Consider the following 20,261-nt stretch of genomic DNA (forward strand, 5'->3'; position numbering starts at 1 on the left):
AAGTGTAGGTGGTCTGTCCCCACACTAGACAATGAGTTCCTTCAGGGCAAGGGCTGTTTCTTCATTCCCCGCTGTATCCTCAGCATCTAGCAAAGTACCTGGGATACAGTAGGCACTGAAGAAAAATTTTTTAATTGAATTAATCAGAAAGCAGCGGGTCTAGAGCAGGGGTTAGAGAATTTTTTCTGTCTGTAAAGTATCACACAGCAAACATTTCAGGCGTTGGGGGCCAAATGGCCTTAGTCACAACTACTCAACTCTGCCTTTGTGGGCAAAAACAGTCACAGACAATATGTAAATGAATGGACATGGCTACGTTCCAATAAAACTTTATTGCCAAAACCAGGTGGTAGGGCTGTGGACCATAGCTTGCCAATCCCTGGTCTACAGGAAGGAACTTTACATGCTAAAAAAGGAAGGAAAAAAAAAAAGAGAGATGAAAAGATCATAGAGACTTAATGCTTTAAACCTAAATAAAGTTCAGGCTAAACTGCACGTACACAACTTACTTATTATCATTTTGTACTCCCACATTCCCTTTCTCTGTGAGGTGGTCTATAATGCACACAGTAAGAGCAAGGGAAACAACTGGAGAGGAGAGGAGGTGGTGGCACTCTAAGATAGGAGCTGAGCACAGGTGTTAGGCATCATTCAGAGGCAAAAAGGATCAATAGGATAAGAAAGGCAGCAGAGGTGGGTTTAAACGAGAAGGGATTTGATAGGACTTTTATTTATTTATTTTTGTGTGTGTGAGAAAGATCAGCCCTGAGCTAACATCCATGCTAATCCTCCTCTTTTAGCCGAGGAAGACCGGCTCTGAGCTAACATCTATTGCCAATCCTCCTCCTTTTTCTCGCCAAAGCCCCAGTAGATAGTTGCATGTCATAGTTGCACAGCCTTCTAGTTGCTGTATGTGGGACGCCGCCTCAGCATGGCCAGAGAAGCGGTGCGTGCCCGGGATCCGAACCCGGGCCGCCAGCAGCAGAGCGCGCGCACTTAACCGCCAAGCCACGGGTCCGGGCCCTGATAGGACTTTTAAATTTGTAGTCATCCTTAATAGACTGACTGAGTAATGGTAATCCTGGGTTAGATACAGAGTATCATGAAAATAGACTGAAGATATATACAGTAAATGACTCAGAATTTCATTACATTTTGAATTATGCATCAAAACAATGTATGTGCTTGCCTCCACAGATCAAGGAAAAGAAGGAAAAAATGACATTCATTGAGAGAATGGCCATTCAGGTTTCAAAGTAAGTCCCTTCTCATTGCTGATGCTCTCTTGCCTCTGCCTCCACGCGCCAGCTTTCCCCTCCCCAAACCCCCGCCCTGCCACATTCCTCCTGTGGTTGTGGCAACAGAAGAGGCCCTCCAGACAGAGCCTATGTGAACCCTGAGAACCTGTTTTCTCTGGAACGTGTCTGTCTGTCTGAGAAGTCAGCATATGTAACCAGAGCCTTACTTTTCATAGTCCCTTCCTCTTCCTCGTCCTCCGCATTGATCACCATGGTGCCCAGCTGTGACGGCAATGTGTCATCGTGCTCAATCATAGTATTGGCTCCATCACTCATGGTGCTGGCTACTCGGACAGTGCCCATCTCATCACCTGCTGCTCGAACCATCGTGCCAGAATCCATTTCATCCTCCTCCTGTACAAGGACAAAATCTCAAATTGGAGCTAATTGGATCAAAAGATTTTAAGTTTTCTGAATTACCATTAGTCATTTTGGTGCAAATATTTCTGGATTTCACACTTATTCAGGTTCTAAACCTACTTTGTAGAACTGAGAGAGAACACTCTTATTTAACCAAAGAAGATCATAAATTTACCCATGTGAGAGCAGCATATTCCCCTCCCCTTCTCACCTTCTTAACAGAGTTTTCAACACAGATGTAAGCAACCGAGCTGAGCACCCTTGGAATCTCAGGGTTGTGAGGGAGTCTATAAGTGTAAAATCTACATATTCAGTATGGATCCTAGATTCCCCAAAAGAGCACAGAAAAACCAAGTCTCAGACCTGAGCATTCTCTTTTCCTGAATAAAAAGTTAAACTGAATAAACAATATGGAGCCAAAGAATAAAATTTGAAAGTGTCTTAGGAAACACTGTGAAAAGAACACACACAGATTCAGCAAGCCTCTGCAAGCCCTGGTCCAGGACAGGACATAATCATGCACGAGTCTCCAGCTCCAGGCTGATCCAACATCTCCTACTCGTCTTACCTGACTGGGCAATCATGAAATAACAAGCATTAACCCCTCAGGCCCACAGCAATGCCTGCCACTCACTGAGTTTTCTTCATCGTCCTGATCCACCTCCCGTTGCTGGGATTCCTGGCGTTTCAGTTTCACATCCATGGCTTCATTAATTAAGTCCCGCAGTATTGACACTCCTTTGGCACTCTTGACAAATGGGTGCTTCAACAACGTGGAAAACAACAGAGACAGTTTATATGGCACCAGTGCAAAACAGTGCCAGACACACAGTAGGTACTTGATAATATGTGTTGAGTCAATCAATGAATCTAATCTTTCTCTTTATATTCAGGACAACAGCTAAACCACACTTATTTTACAACTCTGAGTAGATGCACATTCAGGCTTTGCCGATTTTTTTCGGCCTGGCTGGAGTATCTCCTCCCTTTCTCTCTGCCAAATCAAGACATTCACAACAGGGTCATACCACCCCCTAGAGGAAGTTTTGTAAACGTGTTGGGAGCTTGTTACAATCTTTAGAGAACACAATGGCATAGAGGAGGGGAGGCAGGGACTCGAGCAATCCTGCAAAGCGTGGAAGAGTCCTGTACAATAACGAACAGCGGCACATGCTGTGCATCTTTCAGATGTCTCCGAGTATATATACACTTTAATAAATAATACCAAAAGTTTCTTTAAAGAGATAAGAAAAATTCCAGTAATTTGGGAGGTGAATTTGGAGAGAAGACTTACATGGAATAAAGATATTGTTTAGAAACCACTGAATAATTTACTCATCCTGTTTATACATTCTATTCAACGTACTATAGCATTTCCAACTACATATTCAGGTAAAAAGGATTTTAGTGCAAAAGTGTAGTTATTGCAGAAATACTAAAACTGATCACAAATACATAACAGATGTAGGCCCAAATATTATTCAATCAGCAAAGACACTCGAAACACAGGGATACTGCTAAGTTTCGTTTATAAAAATGACTTTAAAGTTTTTAATATTAATACCATCTGACATTTTTTTTTTTTTTGAGGAAGATCAGCCCTGAGCTAACATCCATGCCAATCTTCCTCTTTTTACCGAGGAAGACTGGCCCTGGGCTAACATCCGTGCCCATCTTCCTCCACTTTATACGGGACGCGGCCACAGCATGGCCTGATGAGCGGTGTGTAGGTGCGCACCTGGGATGCGAACCCGGGCTGCCAGCAGTAGAGTGTGCACACTTAACCGCTATGCCACGGGGCCGGCCTCCCATCTGACATTTTTGTTGTTTGTATTTATAGCACAATGATAAGAAATCTATGCTATGCAAGTTACAGATGGAAATTCTTTTGGGGGGGTGCCTGTTGTTTTCCAAACTTACTCTGATATCGTCCCCAGTGTCCTCTTTACAATCCATTCTCTATACCCCACCATCTATCAAAGTATATGGTCTCCAAGGTCTTTTTTGTAAGTAGAGATTGAAAGTATGCCTCAGAGTGACGTCAGCATCATGGCGGAGTGAGCTTTCCCGTGAATTCTTCCCCCACAAAATACAACAAAAGTAACAGCCACAGACCAACAACGGAATCCCAGACAGTCAAAAGCTGGAGCGGAGGGATCCACACTGCCGCACATCTGAGAGCAGAACGTGCTGGGCCCCCGGAGGAAGTGGGGAGAGGTAAGGAGAACTCCGCTCCCTCCCCATCAGATCAGCGATCCGGTCCGCGCGGCTCCCAGAGAGGGGGGAGGGGCGGCCCTCGGCGGGAAACTGTAGCTCTTCGGGCTCTCTCAGCCAGTGGGAAACTCCCGCATAGAGGGCTCAGAGGAGCCACAGGGCTACCATCAACATCTGAGCAACCCAGAGAGCGGATAAAGAGGGGCAAACGAGAAGCCTCCCATGTCAGGAACCCAAAGGGCAAAAGAGAGAGCTCCCCCCTCCCTGCAACCCGGAGTATGCAGCTCGACCAGATCTAGCGGTCCGAGGCAGACCTGAATAAACTGGACTGGACCCGTGGATCGCAGTGGGGAAAAGAAACAAAACAAAACAAAACAAAACTGCGGATCGAAGCAGAAAAACTGGGGCAGAGCGCAGGGGGCTTAGACTACACAGCCTTCTACCACCACACAGTGGCGGCAGGTGGAAATTGCAACCAGAGACTTCCAGGATGAGGAAAATCAAAACAAACACAGGAACCACAATGCAAAAATATATGAAATCACCAGACCAGAAACAAAATGACAAGCACCCAGAAATCAACCCCGAAGACACAGAAATCCATAAACTAAATGACAGAGATTTCAAAATAGCTATCATAAAAACACTCAACGAAATACGAGACAACACAGACAAACAATTAAATGAGATTAGGAGTTTCTTCACAAAAGAGATTGAAATCATAAAGAAAAACCTATCAGGGCTGATGGAGATGAAGAACACAATGGAGGAGATAAAGGAGAATCTGGAATCTTTAAAGAACAGAGCTGACAATATGGAGGAAAGAATTAGTACTTTAGAGGATAGGAATACAGATATACTCCAGATGGAAGAAGAGAGAGAACTAAGACTAAAAAGAAATGAAGAAAGACTCCGAGAAATATCGGACTCTATTAGAAAATGTAACATAAGAATTATAGGTATTCCTGAGGGAGAGGAGAGGGAAAGAGGAACAGAGAGCCTATTCAAGGAAATAATAGCTGAAAATTTCCCAAATCTGGGGAAGGAGCAGGAAATACCAGTAAGCGAAGCCAACAGGACTCCTATATATATTAATAGACAAAGGCCTTCACCACGACACCTAGTGGTAAGGCTAGCCAGGGTCAACGACAAAGAAACAATATTAAGGGCAGCTAGACAAAAACAAAAAATAACGTACAAAGGAACTCCCATCAGGCTCTCAGCGGATTTCTCAACAGAAACTTTTCAGGCTAGAAGAGACTGGAATGATATATTCAAAATACTAAAAGACAAAAACTTTCAGCCAAGAATACTCTATCCAGCAAAAATATCCTTCAAATATGATGGAGAAATAGTAACTCTCCCAGATAAACAAAAGCTAAGGGAGTTCATGGCCACAAGACCGCCACTACAAGAAATACTCAAGAAGGCCCTCAGGCCTGAAAACAAGAAGAGAAAGGGAACACAAAGCTTGGAGTAAGGAGAAAAGTAGGTAGACAAAATCAGAGAAATAGTAGATCTTTACCGGAATAGGTTAGCAACCACTTAAATACTAAACTCAAAGATCAAAGGAAGAAATTCACCAAAAATAAATTTAACCTCATCACTGTAAACACACAGCCACAACACAAGATAGAATAAGGTATAACAAGAGCAACTTAGAAGGGGAAGAGGAAAGTGACTGAATTGACTTAGTATAAGGAAATAGGAGGCTATCAGATAATGGACTATCTCATACAGAAGATTTTTCGCCCAAACCTCAAGGTAACCACTAAACAAATAATCAAATTAAAACCACATATGATAAACAAAGAGAAAACTAGAAGAATCATAAGACAGAACAACCAAACTGAATTGGCAGTCCAAAACAAATGGGACAAGAAACAAAGGAAATGCAAAAGAACCAGAAAATAAGTGACAAAACAGCAACATTCAACCCTCATATTTCAATAATTACCCTAAATGTAAATGGATTGAACTCTCCAATCAAAAGATACAGAGTGGCAGGATGGATTAAAAAGCAAGACCCAACAATATGCTGCCTTCAGGAAACACATCTTAGCACTAAAGACAAGCACAGGCTCAGAGTGAAAGGATGGAAGACAATACTCCAAGCTAATGGCAAACAAAAGAAAGCAGGTGTTGCCATACTCATATCAGACAAAGTAGACTTCAAGATAAAACAGGTTAAGAAAGACAAAGAAGGGAAATATATAATGATAAAAGGGACACTCCATCAAGAAGACATATCACTTATAAATATATATGCACCCAACATAGGAGCACCAATGTACATAAAACAACTATTAACAAACCTAAAAGGAGAAATCAACAACAACACAATAATAGTAGGGGATCTTAACACCCCACTTACAGCAATGGATAGATCATCCAGACAAAAAGTTAATAAAGAAATATTAGACTTAAATGAAAAACTGGACGAGATGGACCTAGTAGACATATACAGAGCACTCCACCCAAAAACAGCTGACTACACATTCTTCTCAAGCGCGCATGGAACATTCTCTAGGATAGACCATATGTTGGGAAACAAAGCAAGCCTCAATAAATTTAAGAAGATTGAAATCATAACAAGCATCTTTTCAGACCATAAGGCTATGAAACTGGAAATGAACCAGGAAAAAAAAACTGGGAAAGTGACAAAAATGTGGAGATTAAACAACATGCTACTGAACAACCAATGGATCATTGATGAAATTAAAGGAGAAATCAAAAACTATCTGGAAACAAACGAAAATGATAACATGCCATATCAAACCATATGGGACGCAGCAAAAGCGGTCCTGAGAGGGAAACTCATAGCGATACAAGCCCACCTTAACAAACAAGAAAAAGCCCTAATAGGCAACCTTAAATTACACCTAACAGAACTAGAAAAAGAAGAACAAACAAAGCCCAAAGCCAGAAGAAGGAGAGAAATAATAAAAATCAGAGCAGAAATAAATGATATTGAGACCAAAAAAACAGTAGAAAGGATTAATGAAACAAAGAGTTGGTTCTTCGAGAAGATAAACAAAATAGACAAACCCTTAGCCAGGCTAACTAAGAAAAAAAGAGAAAAGGCTCAAGTAAATAAAATTAGAAATGAAAGAGGAGAAATTACAACGGATACCATGGAAATACAGAGGATTATAAGAGAATACTATGAGAAATTATATGCCAACAAATTGGACAATCTAGAAGAAATGGATAAATTCTTAGACTTATACAACCTCCCAAAATTGAACCAAGAAGAAATGGAGAATCTGAATAGACCAATCACAAGTAAAGAGATTGAAATAGTAATCAAAAACCTCCCAAAAAATAAAAGTCCAGGACCAGATGGCTTCTCCAGTGAATTTTACCAAACATTCAAAGAAGATTTAATACCCATCCTCCTCAAACTATTCCAAAAAATAGAGGAAGATGGAACACTTCCTGAATCATTCTATGAGGCCAACATCACCCTGATACCGAAACCAGACAAAGACAATACAAAGAAAGAAAATTACAGGCCAATATCGCTGATGAACATTGATGCAAAAATCCTCAACAAAATATTGGCAAACCGAATACAACAATATATTAAAAAGATCATACACCACGATCAAGTGGGATTTATACCAGAGACGCTGTGCATGGGAACACTAAATGCTTGCTCTGCAAACTCTGTAATTGCTTACTCTGAAAATTACTGATGGTATAAAAACTGCTGGAAACTGAGACCCGGTGAGAGTTCCACCTGTGGAAGGGACACCTTGCCCAGGACGTGTGATCCTTGCCCAGCCGCGTCGATTGACAGGGCTCTCCTGGCAGTGGGACGTGGATGTTGTGAGTAACTGATTTAATGTGAAGTAATTGATTTGATATGAAGTAATTGATTTGATGTATTCTCTTTTTGGTCAACCTGGTGTTTCTCTTTCTGGTTGATTTGTGTCATTTCTCTTCAGCCGATGTGGGTGCTTTCCCTTTCCATTCGGGCTGATGCTTTTTTCCTCTTAATATTTGACCTATTTGGATCTGTTTGCAGATTGTCGCCTTTACTATCCTCTATATAATAAAATATACCTTCGGTCCATTTGTTTGGAGTGGAAAGTGTCTTTTACGTCTCCGATCGAATCCCCGAACCTCTCATAACATAATTGGCGCTGTGAGCAGGATTCGATTAAGGAGATGCCTTTCCTATTCAAACGAAGGGTAACTGAAGCCAAGGTGGAAGAAATTCCAGGATGGAAGGACCCTCCCTTTTGCACTCTGGCTGGGGAATGGGCTCGCAGGTCAGGGCTATGTGAAGCTTGGGATGCTCATCTGCGACGATTTGAACCGTTGGATGTGACCAAAGCTTTGCAGACGGTGGAGAGAAAAGCGAAAGATGATGTTTCTTTTTTGGCACGGCGAGGTTGGTGTTTGTTGACTGCTTATCGCCGGGCTATAGAAGATAGGGATAAGATACAGGCAGAGAAGGCACTCTTGCAAGAAGATAGGGATAAGATACAGGCAGAGAAGGCACTCTTGGAAACGGAATATCGCCGGGCTATAGAAGAGAGGGATAAGATACAGGCAGAGAAGGCACTCTTGGAAAAGGAATATTCAGATTTACAGTTGCCTGAAGTCAAGGTGGAAGAAATCCCAGGATGGGAGGACCCTCCCTTTTGCACTCTGGCTGGGGAATGGGCTCGCAGGTCAGGGCTATGTGAAGCTTGGGATGCTCATCTGCGACGATTTGAACCGTTGGATGTGACCAAAGCTTTGCAGACGGTGGAGAGAAAAGCGAAAGATGATGTTTCTTTTTTGGCACGGCGAGGTTGGTGTTTGTTGACTGCTTATCGCCGGGCTATAGAAGATAGGGATAAGATACAGGCAGAGAAGGCACTCTCGGAAAAGGAAAATTTAGATTTGCAGTCTCGCTTGGCTATGATTCAATGTCAATATCTTGCACTGGGAGATCAGGCTCATAACTACCAAACTATAGCAGAAAAGGCTGCTGTAAGAGTTGCCAAATATAAATACAGAAAGAGGAGAGGAAAGGTAAACGAACGAAAAGTTCATATGGCCATAGCATCGGCCGGTCCTAAGTGGGACCCGGACACATGGGATGGTGATATCTGGGATGATGATTCTGAAACTGATTATGAGGAAGAGGAAAAACCGCCCAAACACACAGAGGCACGTCCTCTTCGCCGTCGGCGGATGGAAATGGATGGTAATCATCCTGTAAGGAAAGATGTGATTGAGGATTTTAACCAACAAGAAATTTCTGATATTTTAGCCCGGGCTACACAAAAGCCTGGAGAAGCCATTATAACCTGGCTTGTTCGCCTATATGATATGGGCGCTACAGGAATTAATCTGGATGCAGGAGATGCTTTTAAATTTGTAGTTTTGTCCAATGATCCAGTAATACGGGGAGCTTTCAGAGACTGGAGCATGAATGCTCACCCCCCAAATGATCGTGGACAAGACACTGATGGTACAACTTTATTGGCTCTTGCAGTAAAAGGAGCTCAAGATAAATACCCCACGGATGATATGTGGCCAGACACTAATAGACCATGGTATACTTTAAAAGATTGTGTCCAAAAGATGAGAGAAGAAACCATGAAACGGGCTGTGTTTCTGGGGTGTGGTGAAGCTTTAAATGAAATGACTTTAAGTGCCCAGGTGCGAAACAAGTTGATAAAAACTGCACCTCCAGCATACAAACAAATAATTACAACCCTTCTGATGAATGAAACTGAAAGCCCTATATCAACACTTGCAGATAAGATTATGCAGCTAGCAGACTTGGGAGACTGGCAGACAACTGAAAACTCTCCAAGAAGAGAAAAAAGAGAAACATTCTTTAAAAAGGATAAAATAACTCGAGGTGATATGTTTTTGGCCCTACTCCAGGCAGGAGTACCTAAAGACCAGATTGATGGAGTTGACACTAGAGAATTATGGAAATTATATAAAGAAAAAGGGCTGAATGTAAAACAAGTGAACAGAAGGGATAGTATAGAGAATGTTTCCAACCCAGTGCCTACTGCACCTAGTGCACCACCTCCTCCCTTGGATCCTCTTCTTGCTGACTTATGTGATTGAGGGGAAGGCCAAACCTCTGTATCGATTGGTGCCACTATAAGAAAAGATATTAGACCACATGTACCAATTAAAATATTTTGGAAGAATGGATCTACAACTAGTGTAAAGGCACTTGTAGATACAGGGGCAGAGGCCACCCTTATCTATGGGAATCCAACTAAGTTTCAAGGTACATCAATTCTGATAACTGGATTGGGAGGAAAAGAAATCCAGGCAGTTACCACTAATCTTTCTATGCAAATTGGGCAACTACCCCGGCGCACATATCTAGTTATGATTGTGCCAATACCAGAATATATAATTGGGATTGATATTCTAAAAGGATTGACATTAAATTTGGCTGATGGACAATACCAATTTGCTATTAGAGCTTTGTCTTTTCATATTAATGCTGTAATTGTGGGATGCTTGCATCATGAAGTAGAAATTCCACCTGCCACGCAAGTGATCAATCAAAGACAGTATCGCATCCCTGGAGGACAACAAGAAATATCTGAGACCATAGAAGATTATTTGGCTGTAAAAGTCCTTCGCAGAGTAACTACAGCCTGGAATAATCCTATCTGGCCTGTTAAAAAAGGTGATGGGACATGGAGAATGACTGTAGATTACAGAGAGCTAAACAAAGTGACTCCGGCTATTCAAGCGGCCGTCCCTGATTTGATTACTCTTATAGAAAAAGTGCAATGTTATCCAGGCACTTGGTATGCAGTCATAGACTTGGCTAATGCCTTTTTCACCATACCTATACCTAAAAGTGTCCAAGAACAGTTTGCTTTCACGTGGCTGGGACAACAATATACCTTTACTAGACTTCCTCAGGGATATGTGCATAGTCCCACTATCTGCCATCGACAGGTTGCTGAAAACTTGGCAAAGGTACCTGCTTCTGATGATGTCCAAATAGTGCATTATATAGATGATATTATGATCCAAGGAAATGAAGAAGAAAAAGTACAACAACAGTTAGAAAAAGTAATGGACATACTTGAGGAGGATGGATGGAAAACTAATCCAGCTAAAATTCAGGGCCCAAGTTCAAATGTTAAATTTTTGGGAGTACTTTGGAATAATGGAAAACAAGAAATTTTGCCTAAAGCTAGACAAAAGATATTAGATTTTGCAGCACCCCGTAACAAAAAGGAAGCACAAAAATTTATTGGATTATTCGGATTTTGGAGGGCACATATTCCACATTTAAGTCGGCTCCTTGCACCTTTATATAAAGTTACCAGGAAAAAATATGAATTTGAATGGGGAATACAACAAAAAGAAGCTTTTGAAGCAGCAAAGCATGCTATTCAGACTGCTTTAGATCTATGGCCAATTAAACCGGGACCCATTGAGTTACAGGTAGATGTCATTGATCAGTATGCCAGTTGGAGTTTATGGCAAAAACAAGGTGCCCGACGTTATCCTCTGGGATTTTGGAGTCGCAAGCTTCCCTGTTCCAGTGAAAGATATAGTCCTTTTGAAAAACAGTTGTTAGCCTGCTATTGGGCTCTAATAGACTCAGAAAGCCTTACCCTGGGACATGAGGTAATTATGCGACCTCAGATACCCATCATGCAATGGATTCATAGCACGCCTGTCACTCATAAAATTGGACATGCACAAGAATTTAATATCATCAAATGGAAATGGTATATTCAAGACCGGGCCAAACCTGGCCCAAAGGGGTTGTCCCTACTGCATGAACAAGTGTCTCAATATAGCAGTGAGCCAACTGTGTCACCCAAGACTGATGTAACAGAATCTCCTGTTAAATGGGGTGTCTCATATGATCAATTGACTGAAGAACAACAAAAACATACCTGGTTTACGGATGGTTCTGCCAAAATGATATCGAGCTCACGGAAATGGAAAGCAGTTGCCTACAACCCATCCACCCAACAAACAATTGTCACCACTGGAGATAATATGAGTAGCCAATATGCTGAACTTTATGCGGTGTATCAGGCACTTCAACAAGAACAGGGGCAACAATGTCATATATATACTGATTCGTGGGCAGTGGCACAAGGTTTGGCAACGTGGATGCCACAATGGAAAAAACATGATTGGAAAATTAATGATAAAGAAATATGGGGAAAGAAATTATGGGAAGACATATGGTTATGGTGTCAAAACACAATTGTTACTGTATTTCATGTTGATGCTCACAGTTCTTTAATTTCTGCAGAACGAAAGCATAATTCTCATGCTAATCAGCTGGTGCAGATTCGTGCAACGCACAACCCAGGCTTAGCACAATGGGTCCACGAAAAGAGTGGACACTTGGGAGAACAAGCTTCATACAGGTGGGCACAACAAAGGGGAATCCTTGTCACCCATGATGATATTGCCACTGCAGTACAACAATGTCAGTTATGCCAACAGTTAAATAAACGGGGAGTTCCACACCCCTACCAAGGTCATATCCAAAAGGGATTATTTCCCGCCCATACCTGGCAAATAGATTTTATTGGACCATTGCCAAATTCTTGTGGATATACTTATGCCTGCACTGCTGTTGATACATATTCTGGTTATTTATTGGCTATACCAGCTAAAGCGGCCACCCAACAGAGTGCCATAAAATTATTAGATATAATCAAGTTATATTATGGAACACCAAGGCAAATTCAGAGTGACAACGGTTCCCACTTTACAGGTAAGTTAATTCAAACCTATACCAAGGAAAATTATATAGAATGGATTTATCATATACCTTATTACCCCCAAGCTGCGGGCCTCATAGAACGAATGAACGGATTGCTTAAACAACAATTGAGGAAACTTGGTCATGGCTCATTAAAGGGGTGGCACAACCATCTAAGTACTGCTCTAAATATGTTAAATAACAGGCCACTAGGCCCTAATGAGACTCCTCTGTCAAGGTTGTTACCAGCAAAGATTACAGAAGTGGCAGCCGCCACCCATGAGCTTATGACCTTAACCTATTGGCCCCTGACTCAGTCTGCTAAACCGCCTTTTCGTGCCACGGCCGAAGCGGCTGGATTGGATTTATCTACTGTTCATTCTGTTCAATTGCCCCCTAAGAAGCAGTCTATAGTCCCTACCGGGATAGGGGTACAATTTCCCAAAAATACCTTTGGCTTGTTAAAAGGACGCTCTGGACTGGCAGCAAAAGGTATTGATGTGCTGGGAGGAGTTGTTGATCCAGATTACCAGGGAGAAATAAAATTTATATTATATAATGGTAGTGACACAGTACTAACTGTAGAGTCTGGGGAACGAGTGGGACAATTATTGGTGCTTCCCCTCTTGACTCCAAATGTGTCACAAGGACAACCTCCAAGTGAATTAACTAAGAGAGGAATGCAAGGATTTGGGTCTACAGATGGATGGAAACCTGGAGCAAAGGTGTGGGTGACACATCCACCCAATGCGGCTCCGCGTGCCGCAGAAGTAGTGGCCCAAGGGCCCACTGCAACACTCATAGTAATGTATCCAGGAAATGAACAATTATATCATGTTCCTAAAAATTCTGTTTCTTTGCGTGAATAGATATTCCTGCTGTGTTTACTATGCTGTGCTGCACTTCCATGTCTGCTGCAGACCTACACGCCAACTAATGTCTCCGTAGGACAACCTTTGACCCTGCACTGCTGGACCAACTGCTCTACACCAGTGGGACCTATAACCTGGACTATGAATGGCCGAGAAATTTGGTCTCAGAAACATCAAGCAATCTCTCGGTACAAGCCTATATCTGACCAGTCACGCAGAACTAGTTATAATTTCTCCATTGCTCTGTCTTCTGTTACCCTCCGTGATGGGGGCTGGTATTCTTGTATTAAATGGAAGAAGGGAAATCCAGATTCCCCGTTTCTTAAAGAAACTCGATTTATTAGCATCCTTCCTAATGCCACTACTCCTCTTAAAAACACTAATCTGTGGTTACATTTAGCTCATACAGTTCTTAATGAAACTGCTTTTTGTCTCAGAAACAGCAATAATCCTTCTGGACTTCTGCAAGCTAATCTGTTGGGTCTAGGTGTTACTTTACCTAATGTGTTACATGCTAAAGTTACTATTCCTCCTTCTGTAGTAACGATGCCCATATCAGGAGTGACCTCCACTACATGTTACTGTATTAATTGTACATATATTCCATTCTATTGTAATAAGACTATCCCTGTTAGTATTCCTACCCCCTCACGATTACCTGCTGGATATTTTTGGTTATGTGATAATGCTGCGTATTCACACATTCCAACTGACACATCTGTTGCATGTGGTATTGGTCCAATAGTTCCCCTTATAGCCGCTTTCCCTACCAAGAATTCTCGAGTGAAACGAGCACTCACTGCAGATTGTGACCCTCATGTTAACCTTCTTCCCATCTCTACTGTGGCAACGCTGGCCGCCCTTCTACTACCTGATCCTGGTCTAATTGTAGACAACCATCGTCAAATTGAACACCTTTCCTGCTTGTTGACACATGTAATGAATGATACTGTTAGAGCCTTCTTGGCTATATCTCAAGAATTACAAGAACTGCGTAGAGAGACTCTTATACAACGAGCTGCTTTAGACTATTTGTTTCTTCTCCATCAAACACCTTGTACTAAAATACCGGGTATGTGTTGTTTCAATGTATCAGATCAAACTAATGTTATCTTTAATGCTGTACATGATTTGCAAGATCAAGTTAATAACATTTCATATTCTAAGGGGTTATTTGATTGGTTACCTTGGGGTTTGGGTCCTTTATTGCGAGATAGTTTTATAATTATTGTAGTCATTGGATTTTGGATTATTGGATGTGCCTTATGTACTTGTGTACGAAGTTCATTGTCTGTGCGTATGGTGTCTTATGGTTAATGGAGACGGCCACGGCCGAATATGTCTTGACATGAGTGCGGCCATGTTTGGCCGCTCCATTGACCTACAGCCACCAGCACAAAAAGAAATATAAAAGCTGCTTTCTGTGTGGTGGGAACTGGCCTTTTCCCGGGAACTGGCCTTTCTCTCACGGAGGGAGTTGCAAGTTGTAACATTTCAAGGCTCTTGGAGCGTCGTAGCACGGGATGGACTGGCCATCTGTGCCGGGCTGGGACGATAACCAAAGAGAACAATGCACGTACACAACTACTGGGCTGGGACGTTAGCCAGGGGGCTCAGTGCACGTACGCCACTGATAACCATTTTGTGCATGGGAACACTAAATGCTTGCTCTGCAAACTCTGTAATTGCTTACTCTGAAAATTACTGATGGTATAAAAACTGCTGGAAACTGAGACCCGGTGAGAGTTCCACCTGTGGAAGGGACACCTTGCCCAGGACGTGTGATCCTTGCCCAGCCGCGTCGATTGACAGGGCTCTCCTGGCAGTGGGACGTGGATGTTGTGAGTAACTGATTTAATGTGAAGTAATTGATTTGATATGAAGTAATTGATTTGATGTATTCTCTTTTTGGTCAACCTGGTGTTTCTCTTTCTGGTTGATTTGTGTCATTTCTCTTCAGCCGATGTGGGTGCTTTACCTTTCCATTCGGGCTGATGCTTTTTTCCTCTTAATATTTGACCTATTTGGATCTGTTTGCAGATTGTCGCCTTTACTATCCTCTATATAATAAAATATACCTTCGGTCCATTTGTTTGGAGTGGAAAGTGTCTTTTACGTCTCCGATCGAATCCCCGAACCTCTCATAACAGACGCAGGGATGGTTCAACATCCGCAAATCAATCAACGTGATACATCACATCAACAAAACAAAGAATAAAAACCACATGATCATCTCAATAGACGCAGAGAAGGCATTTGACAAGATACAACATCCATTTATGATAAAAACTCTCAATAAAATGGGAATAGAAGGAAAGTACCTCAACATAATAAAGGCCATATATGACAAACCCACAGCTAACATCATACTCAACGGGGAAAGACTGAAAGCCATTCCTCTGAGAACAGGAACGAGGCAGGGCTGCCCACTCTCACCACTCCTGTTCAACATAGTACTGGAGGTTTTGGCCAGAGCAATTAGGCAAGAAAAAGGAATAAAAGGAATCCAAATAGGTAACGAAGAAGTGAAACTCTCACTATTTGCAGATGACATGATTGTATATATAGAAAACCCTAAAGAATCTGTTGGAAAACTGTTAGAAACAATCAACAACTACAGCAAAGTTGCAGGGTACAAAATCAATCTACAAAAATCAGTTGCATTTCTATATGCTAATAATGAACTAACAGAAAGAGAGCTCAAAAAGATAATACCATTTACAATTGCATCAAAAAGAATAAAATACCTAGGAATAAATCTTACCAAGGAGGTGAAGGACCTATACAATGAGAACTACAAGACATTATTGAGGGAAATCTACGATGACATAAAGAAATGGAAAGATATCCCATGCACGTGGATTGGAAGAATAAACATAGTTAAAATGTCTATATTACCTAAAGCAATCTACAGATTCAATGCAATCCCAATCAGAATCCCAATGATATTCTTCACAGAAATAGAAAAAAGAATACTAAAATTTATATGGGGCAACAAAAGACCCCGAATAGCTAAAGAAATCCTAAAGAAAAAGAACAAAGCAGGAGGCATCACAATTCCTGACTTCAAAACATACTACAAAGCAATAGTAATCAAAACAGCATGGTACTGGTACAAAAACAGACACACAGATCAATGGAACAGAATTGAAAGCCCAGAAATAAAACCACACATATACGGACAGCTAATTTTCGACAAAGGTGCTAAGGACATGCAATGGAGAAAGGAAAGTCTCTTCAATAAATGGTGTTGGGAAAACTGGACATCCACATGCAAAAGAATGAAAGTGGACCATGTGCTATCGCCATTCACAAAAATTAACTCAAAATGGATCAAAGACCTGAAGGTGAGACCTGAAACTATAAAACTCATAGAAGAAAATATAGGCAACACACTATTTGACATTGGGTTTAAAGGAATCTTTTCGGATGACATGCCTACCCAGACTAGGGAAACTAAAGAAAAAATAAACAAGTGGGACTTTATCAGACTAAAGAGCTTTTATAAGACAAATGAAATCAGAATCAAGATGAACAAACAACCAACCAGCTGGGAGAGAATATTTGCAAAACATACATCTGACAAGGGGTTGATCTCCATAATATATAAAGAACTCACACAATTGAACAACAAAAAAACAAACAACCCGATCAAAAAATGGGCAGAAGAAATGAACAGACACTTCTCCAAGGAAGATATACAGATGGCCAATAGGCACATGAAAAGATGCTCAACATCACTAATCATCAGGGAAATGCAAATCAAAACAACACTAAGATACCACCTCACGCCCGTTAGAATGGCCATAATCACCAAGACAAAAAACAACAAATGTTGGAGAGGATGTGGAGAAACAGGAACCCTCATACACAGCTGGTGGGAATGCAAATTGGTGCAGCCTCTATGGAAAACGGTATGGAGATTCCTCAAAGAATTAAAAATAGAGATGCCCTATGATCCAGCCATCCCACTACTGGGAATCTATCCAACGCACCTGAAATCAACAATCCAAAGAGGCTTATGCACCCCTATGTTCATTGCAGCATTATTCACCATAGCCAAGAAGTGGAAGCAACCTAAGTGTCCCTCGACTGACGATTGGATTAAGAAAATGTGGTATATATATACAATGGAATACTACTCAGCCATAAAAAAAGACAAAATCGTCCCATTTGCAACAACATGGATGGGCCTGGAGCGTATTATGTTAAGTGAAATAAGCCAGAAAGAGAAAGACAAACACTGTATGATCTCACTCATATGTGGAATATAAACCAACACATGGACAGAGAAAACTGGACTGTGGTTACCCGGGAGGTGGGGGTGGGGGGTGGGCACAAGGGGTGAAGGGAGTCATATATGGGGTGATGGACAAACAAAAATGTACAACCCAAAATTTCACAATGTTAGAAACCATTAAAATATCAATAAAAATCAAAAAAAAAAAAAAAAAAAAAGAAAGTATGCCTCAACATGTGGTAGGATCACAATACAAGAGATTTCTTCTCCATAAAACTTCAGCAGTATCCAAGCAGAAAAACAATTTGCCACTAAGAAATAAGACCTAGCTCATTTGCAAGAATATCATGTTTCCTTGTTCTCTCCACTTGGAAAGCCCATAAGTTCATTTCCCTTCTCTTATCATATACAAATAGGTCTGGTCTGTTGTTATGTAACATCAGTGGTATGCTGGTGTCCACCCATTCCTTTTCCTGTGTTTCCTGAATGGAATGGTTTGTTCTTCCTACTGCTCTTACATCTAAACTCGTTCATGATGCTAGTTACAGGTGTATAACTTCTTATGTCTGCAAGTGCAGTCAAGCTGGAGCATTTCTATACCAACACACATACTGTTTTATTATAAACTATTATCTTTAGGGGCCGGCCCCGTGGCGTAGTGGTTAAGTGCTCACGCTCCGCTGCGGGCGGCCCAGGTTCGGATCCCGGGCGTGCACCGACGCACAGCTTGTCAGGCCATGTTGCGGCGGCGTCCCATATAAAGTGGAGGAAGATGGGCACAGATCTTAGCCCAGGGCCAGTCTTCCTCAGCAAAAAGAGGAGGATTGGCATGGATGTTAGCTCAGGGCTGATCTTCCTCACAAAAATAAATTAATTAATTAAATAATTATCTTTACATTTCTTCAATATATCACAGATATTCTATTGATTCTTTTAAATTATGGACATAAATGGATTTTATTGTCTATGAGTTTCATTCCAGAACAGTAATGAGAGTGTTAAAAATAGGTATATTGGTTATAAAAAGAGGGCATTGGGTCTGACATGGTTGAAAACCATTGACCTAGCCCAATAATAACAGCAGATATTTGTCAAATCCATATGACACTATCTTCAACGTGAGTAAAGCATTGTTCAAAGTTACACATATTATATCACTTAATCTTCACAACACATGAGGCAGGTACTTTATCCATTTAATAGATAAGAAAACTAACGGAGCAGAGAGGTTAAGTTACTTGCCCAAGGTCCTAAAGCTAGTCAACAGGGAGCCAGGATGCAAACTTGGGCAGTCTGACTCCAGAAGTGACGCACCTTACTGCCTGCCAAATCCCACCCAGCCTTCAAGGTCCAGGCACAGAGCTGACCTCCTCCAGTCCAAAGCGGCCTCCTCCCATCATGAGCTACAACAGTACCTTCCACTAAGCTCAGTTCTTTGTCAAAATTGGGTGGACTTGATGGCACTCCTACTTTGGAGTCAGAAAGACCTAGGTTCTAATCTCAGCTCTACTATTTACCAGCTGAGTGACTCTAAATGAGTTAACCTCTCTAAGCCTCCATTTTCTCACCCATAAAAGTGAAATAATACCCATCCCTCACAGGGTCCATGTGAAGATTAAGTGGCATAACATGTGCAAAGTACCCAGCACCCAGCAGCTTCTCACTAAATATCAATTCCCATTCTCTAATCCCATTGAACCCTGTATTTTCTTGTATTACTAACTTGTTCAATGATTTAACATTCTTTTCCATGTCTTTTCTGCTCATTTAGATTCAAACCTCCCTAGAGGCAGGGAATGTCTTATACTTCTTTATTATCTCCATGTAGTTGGGGTAACAGCATCTTTGGTCAGCATGTGAATGAAACAGAGAGAGGCAGCATCTCAGGGTGACTCATACCTGTAGGAGTTGAGTGGCCGTGGCTCTCTGCTGAGGGCTCTTTACAAGACACTGCTTCACAAAATCCATGAAGTTATTTGACCACAGTTCTGGCCTTCGGAATGTGGGAGGAGGGTTTGTAGGAATCATGAAGATTGCCTAGTTAAAGAAAAAAGATTTGGTAAAATAAAAGTGATTCACGCTCCAATAAAAATATAACTAGAAATACATTTGAAGCTTGATAAAATGATTTTTCTCTTATCCACTGATAAGCCCATCCAAATTCCAACAAAACTCTAAGTATCTCAAAGTAGGAGGTATGACAATTAGAGAACCTGATACAGCTCGCTCTCTCTCCCCGTTGCCCCTCCCTGTCCTCTCCCTCTCCCTCTTTCATATGTGTTCTTGTCTCTGAACATCACAATATCCATCAAGCTTTTTTGGGGTTTTCCTACCCATAGTACATTGCCCTTCAAAGTGAAAAGGCAAGCCCTAAGAGTGTCAATATCCTGAAGATAACCTCAGCCCCATTGTTATCAAATTTCCCTCCTCCCTAAAAGTTACCACCACCACTGGGTTTAAGCAGTGACCGAGAGATCATAAACCCAGAAGTCCCCCAAATCACAAAGGATTCATTAACCTCCAACCCAAACCAATCTAACATACTTGGAAAA

General features: G+C 41.5%; 1 protein-coding gene across 1 annotated transcript in view; it reads right to left on the reverse strand.

Moving 5' to 3' along the window:
- Positions 1-20,261, reverse strand: part of STK4 (serine/threonine kinase 4) — a 103,043-nt gene that overhangs the window by 58,539 nt on the left and 24,243 nt on the right. Inside the window, exons 7-9 of the mRNA XM_058562626.1 lie at positions 19,609-19,746; positions 2,293-2,421; positions 1,466-1,652 (exon numbers count right to left, since the gene is read on the reverse strand). Coding sequence (XP_058418609.1) covers positions 1,466-1,652; positions 2,293-2,421; positions 19,609-19,746 — 454 coding nt within the window. The remainder of the gene's footprint in view (positions 1-1,465; positions 1,653-2,292; positions 2,422-19,608; positions 19,747-20,261) is intronic.

Source organism: Diceros bicornis, chromosome 19 (assembly GCF_020826845.1).
Source record: "Diceros bicornis minor isolate mBicDic1 chromosome 19, mDicBic1.mat.cur, whole genome shotgun sequence".
NCBI classification, from domain to species: Eukaryota; Metazoa; Chordata; class Mammalia; order Perissodactyla; family Rhinocerotidae; genus Diceros; species Diceros bicornis.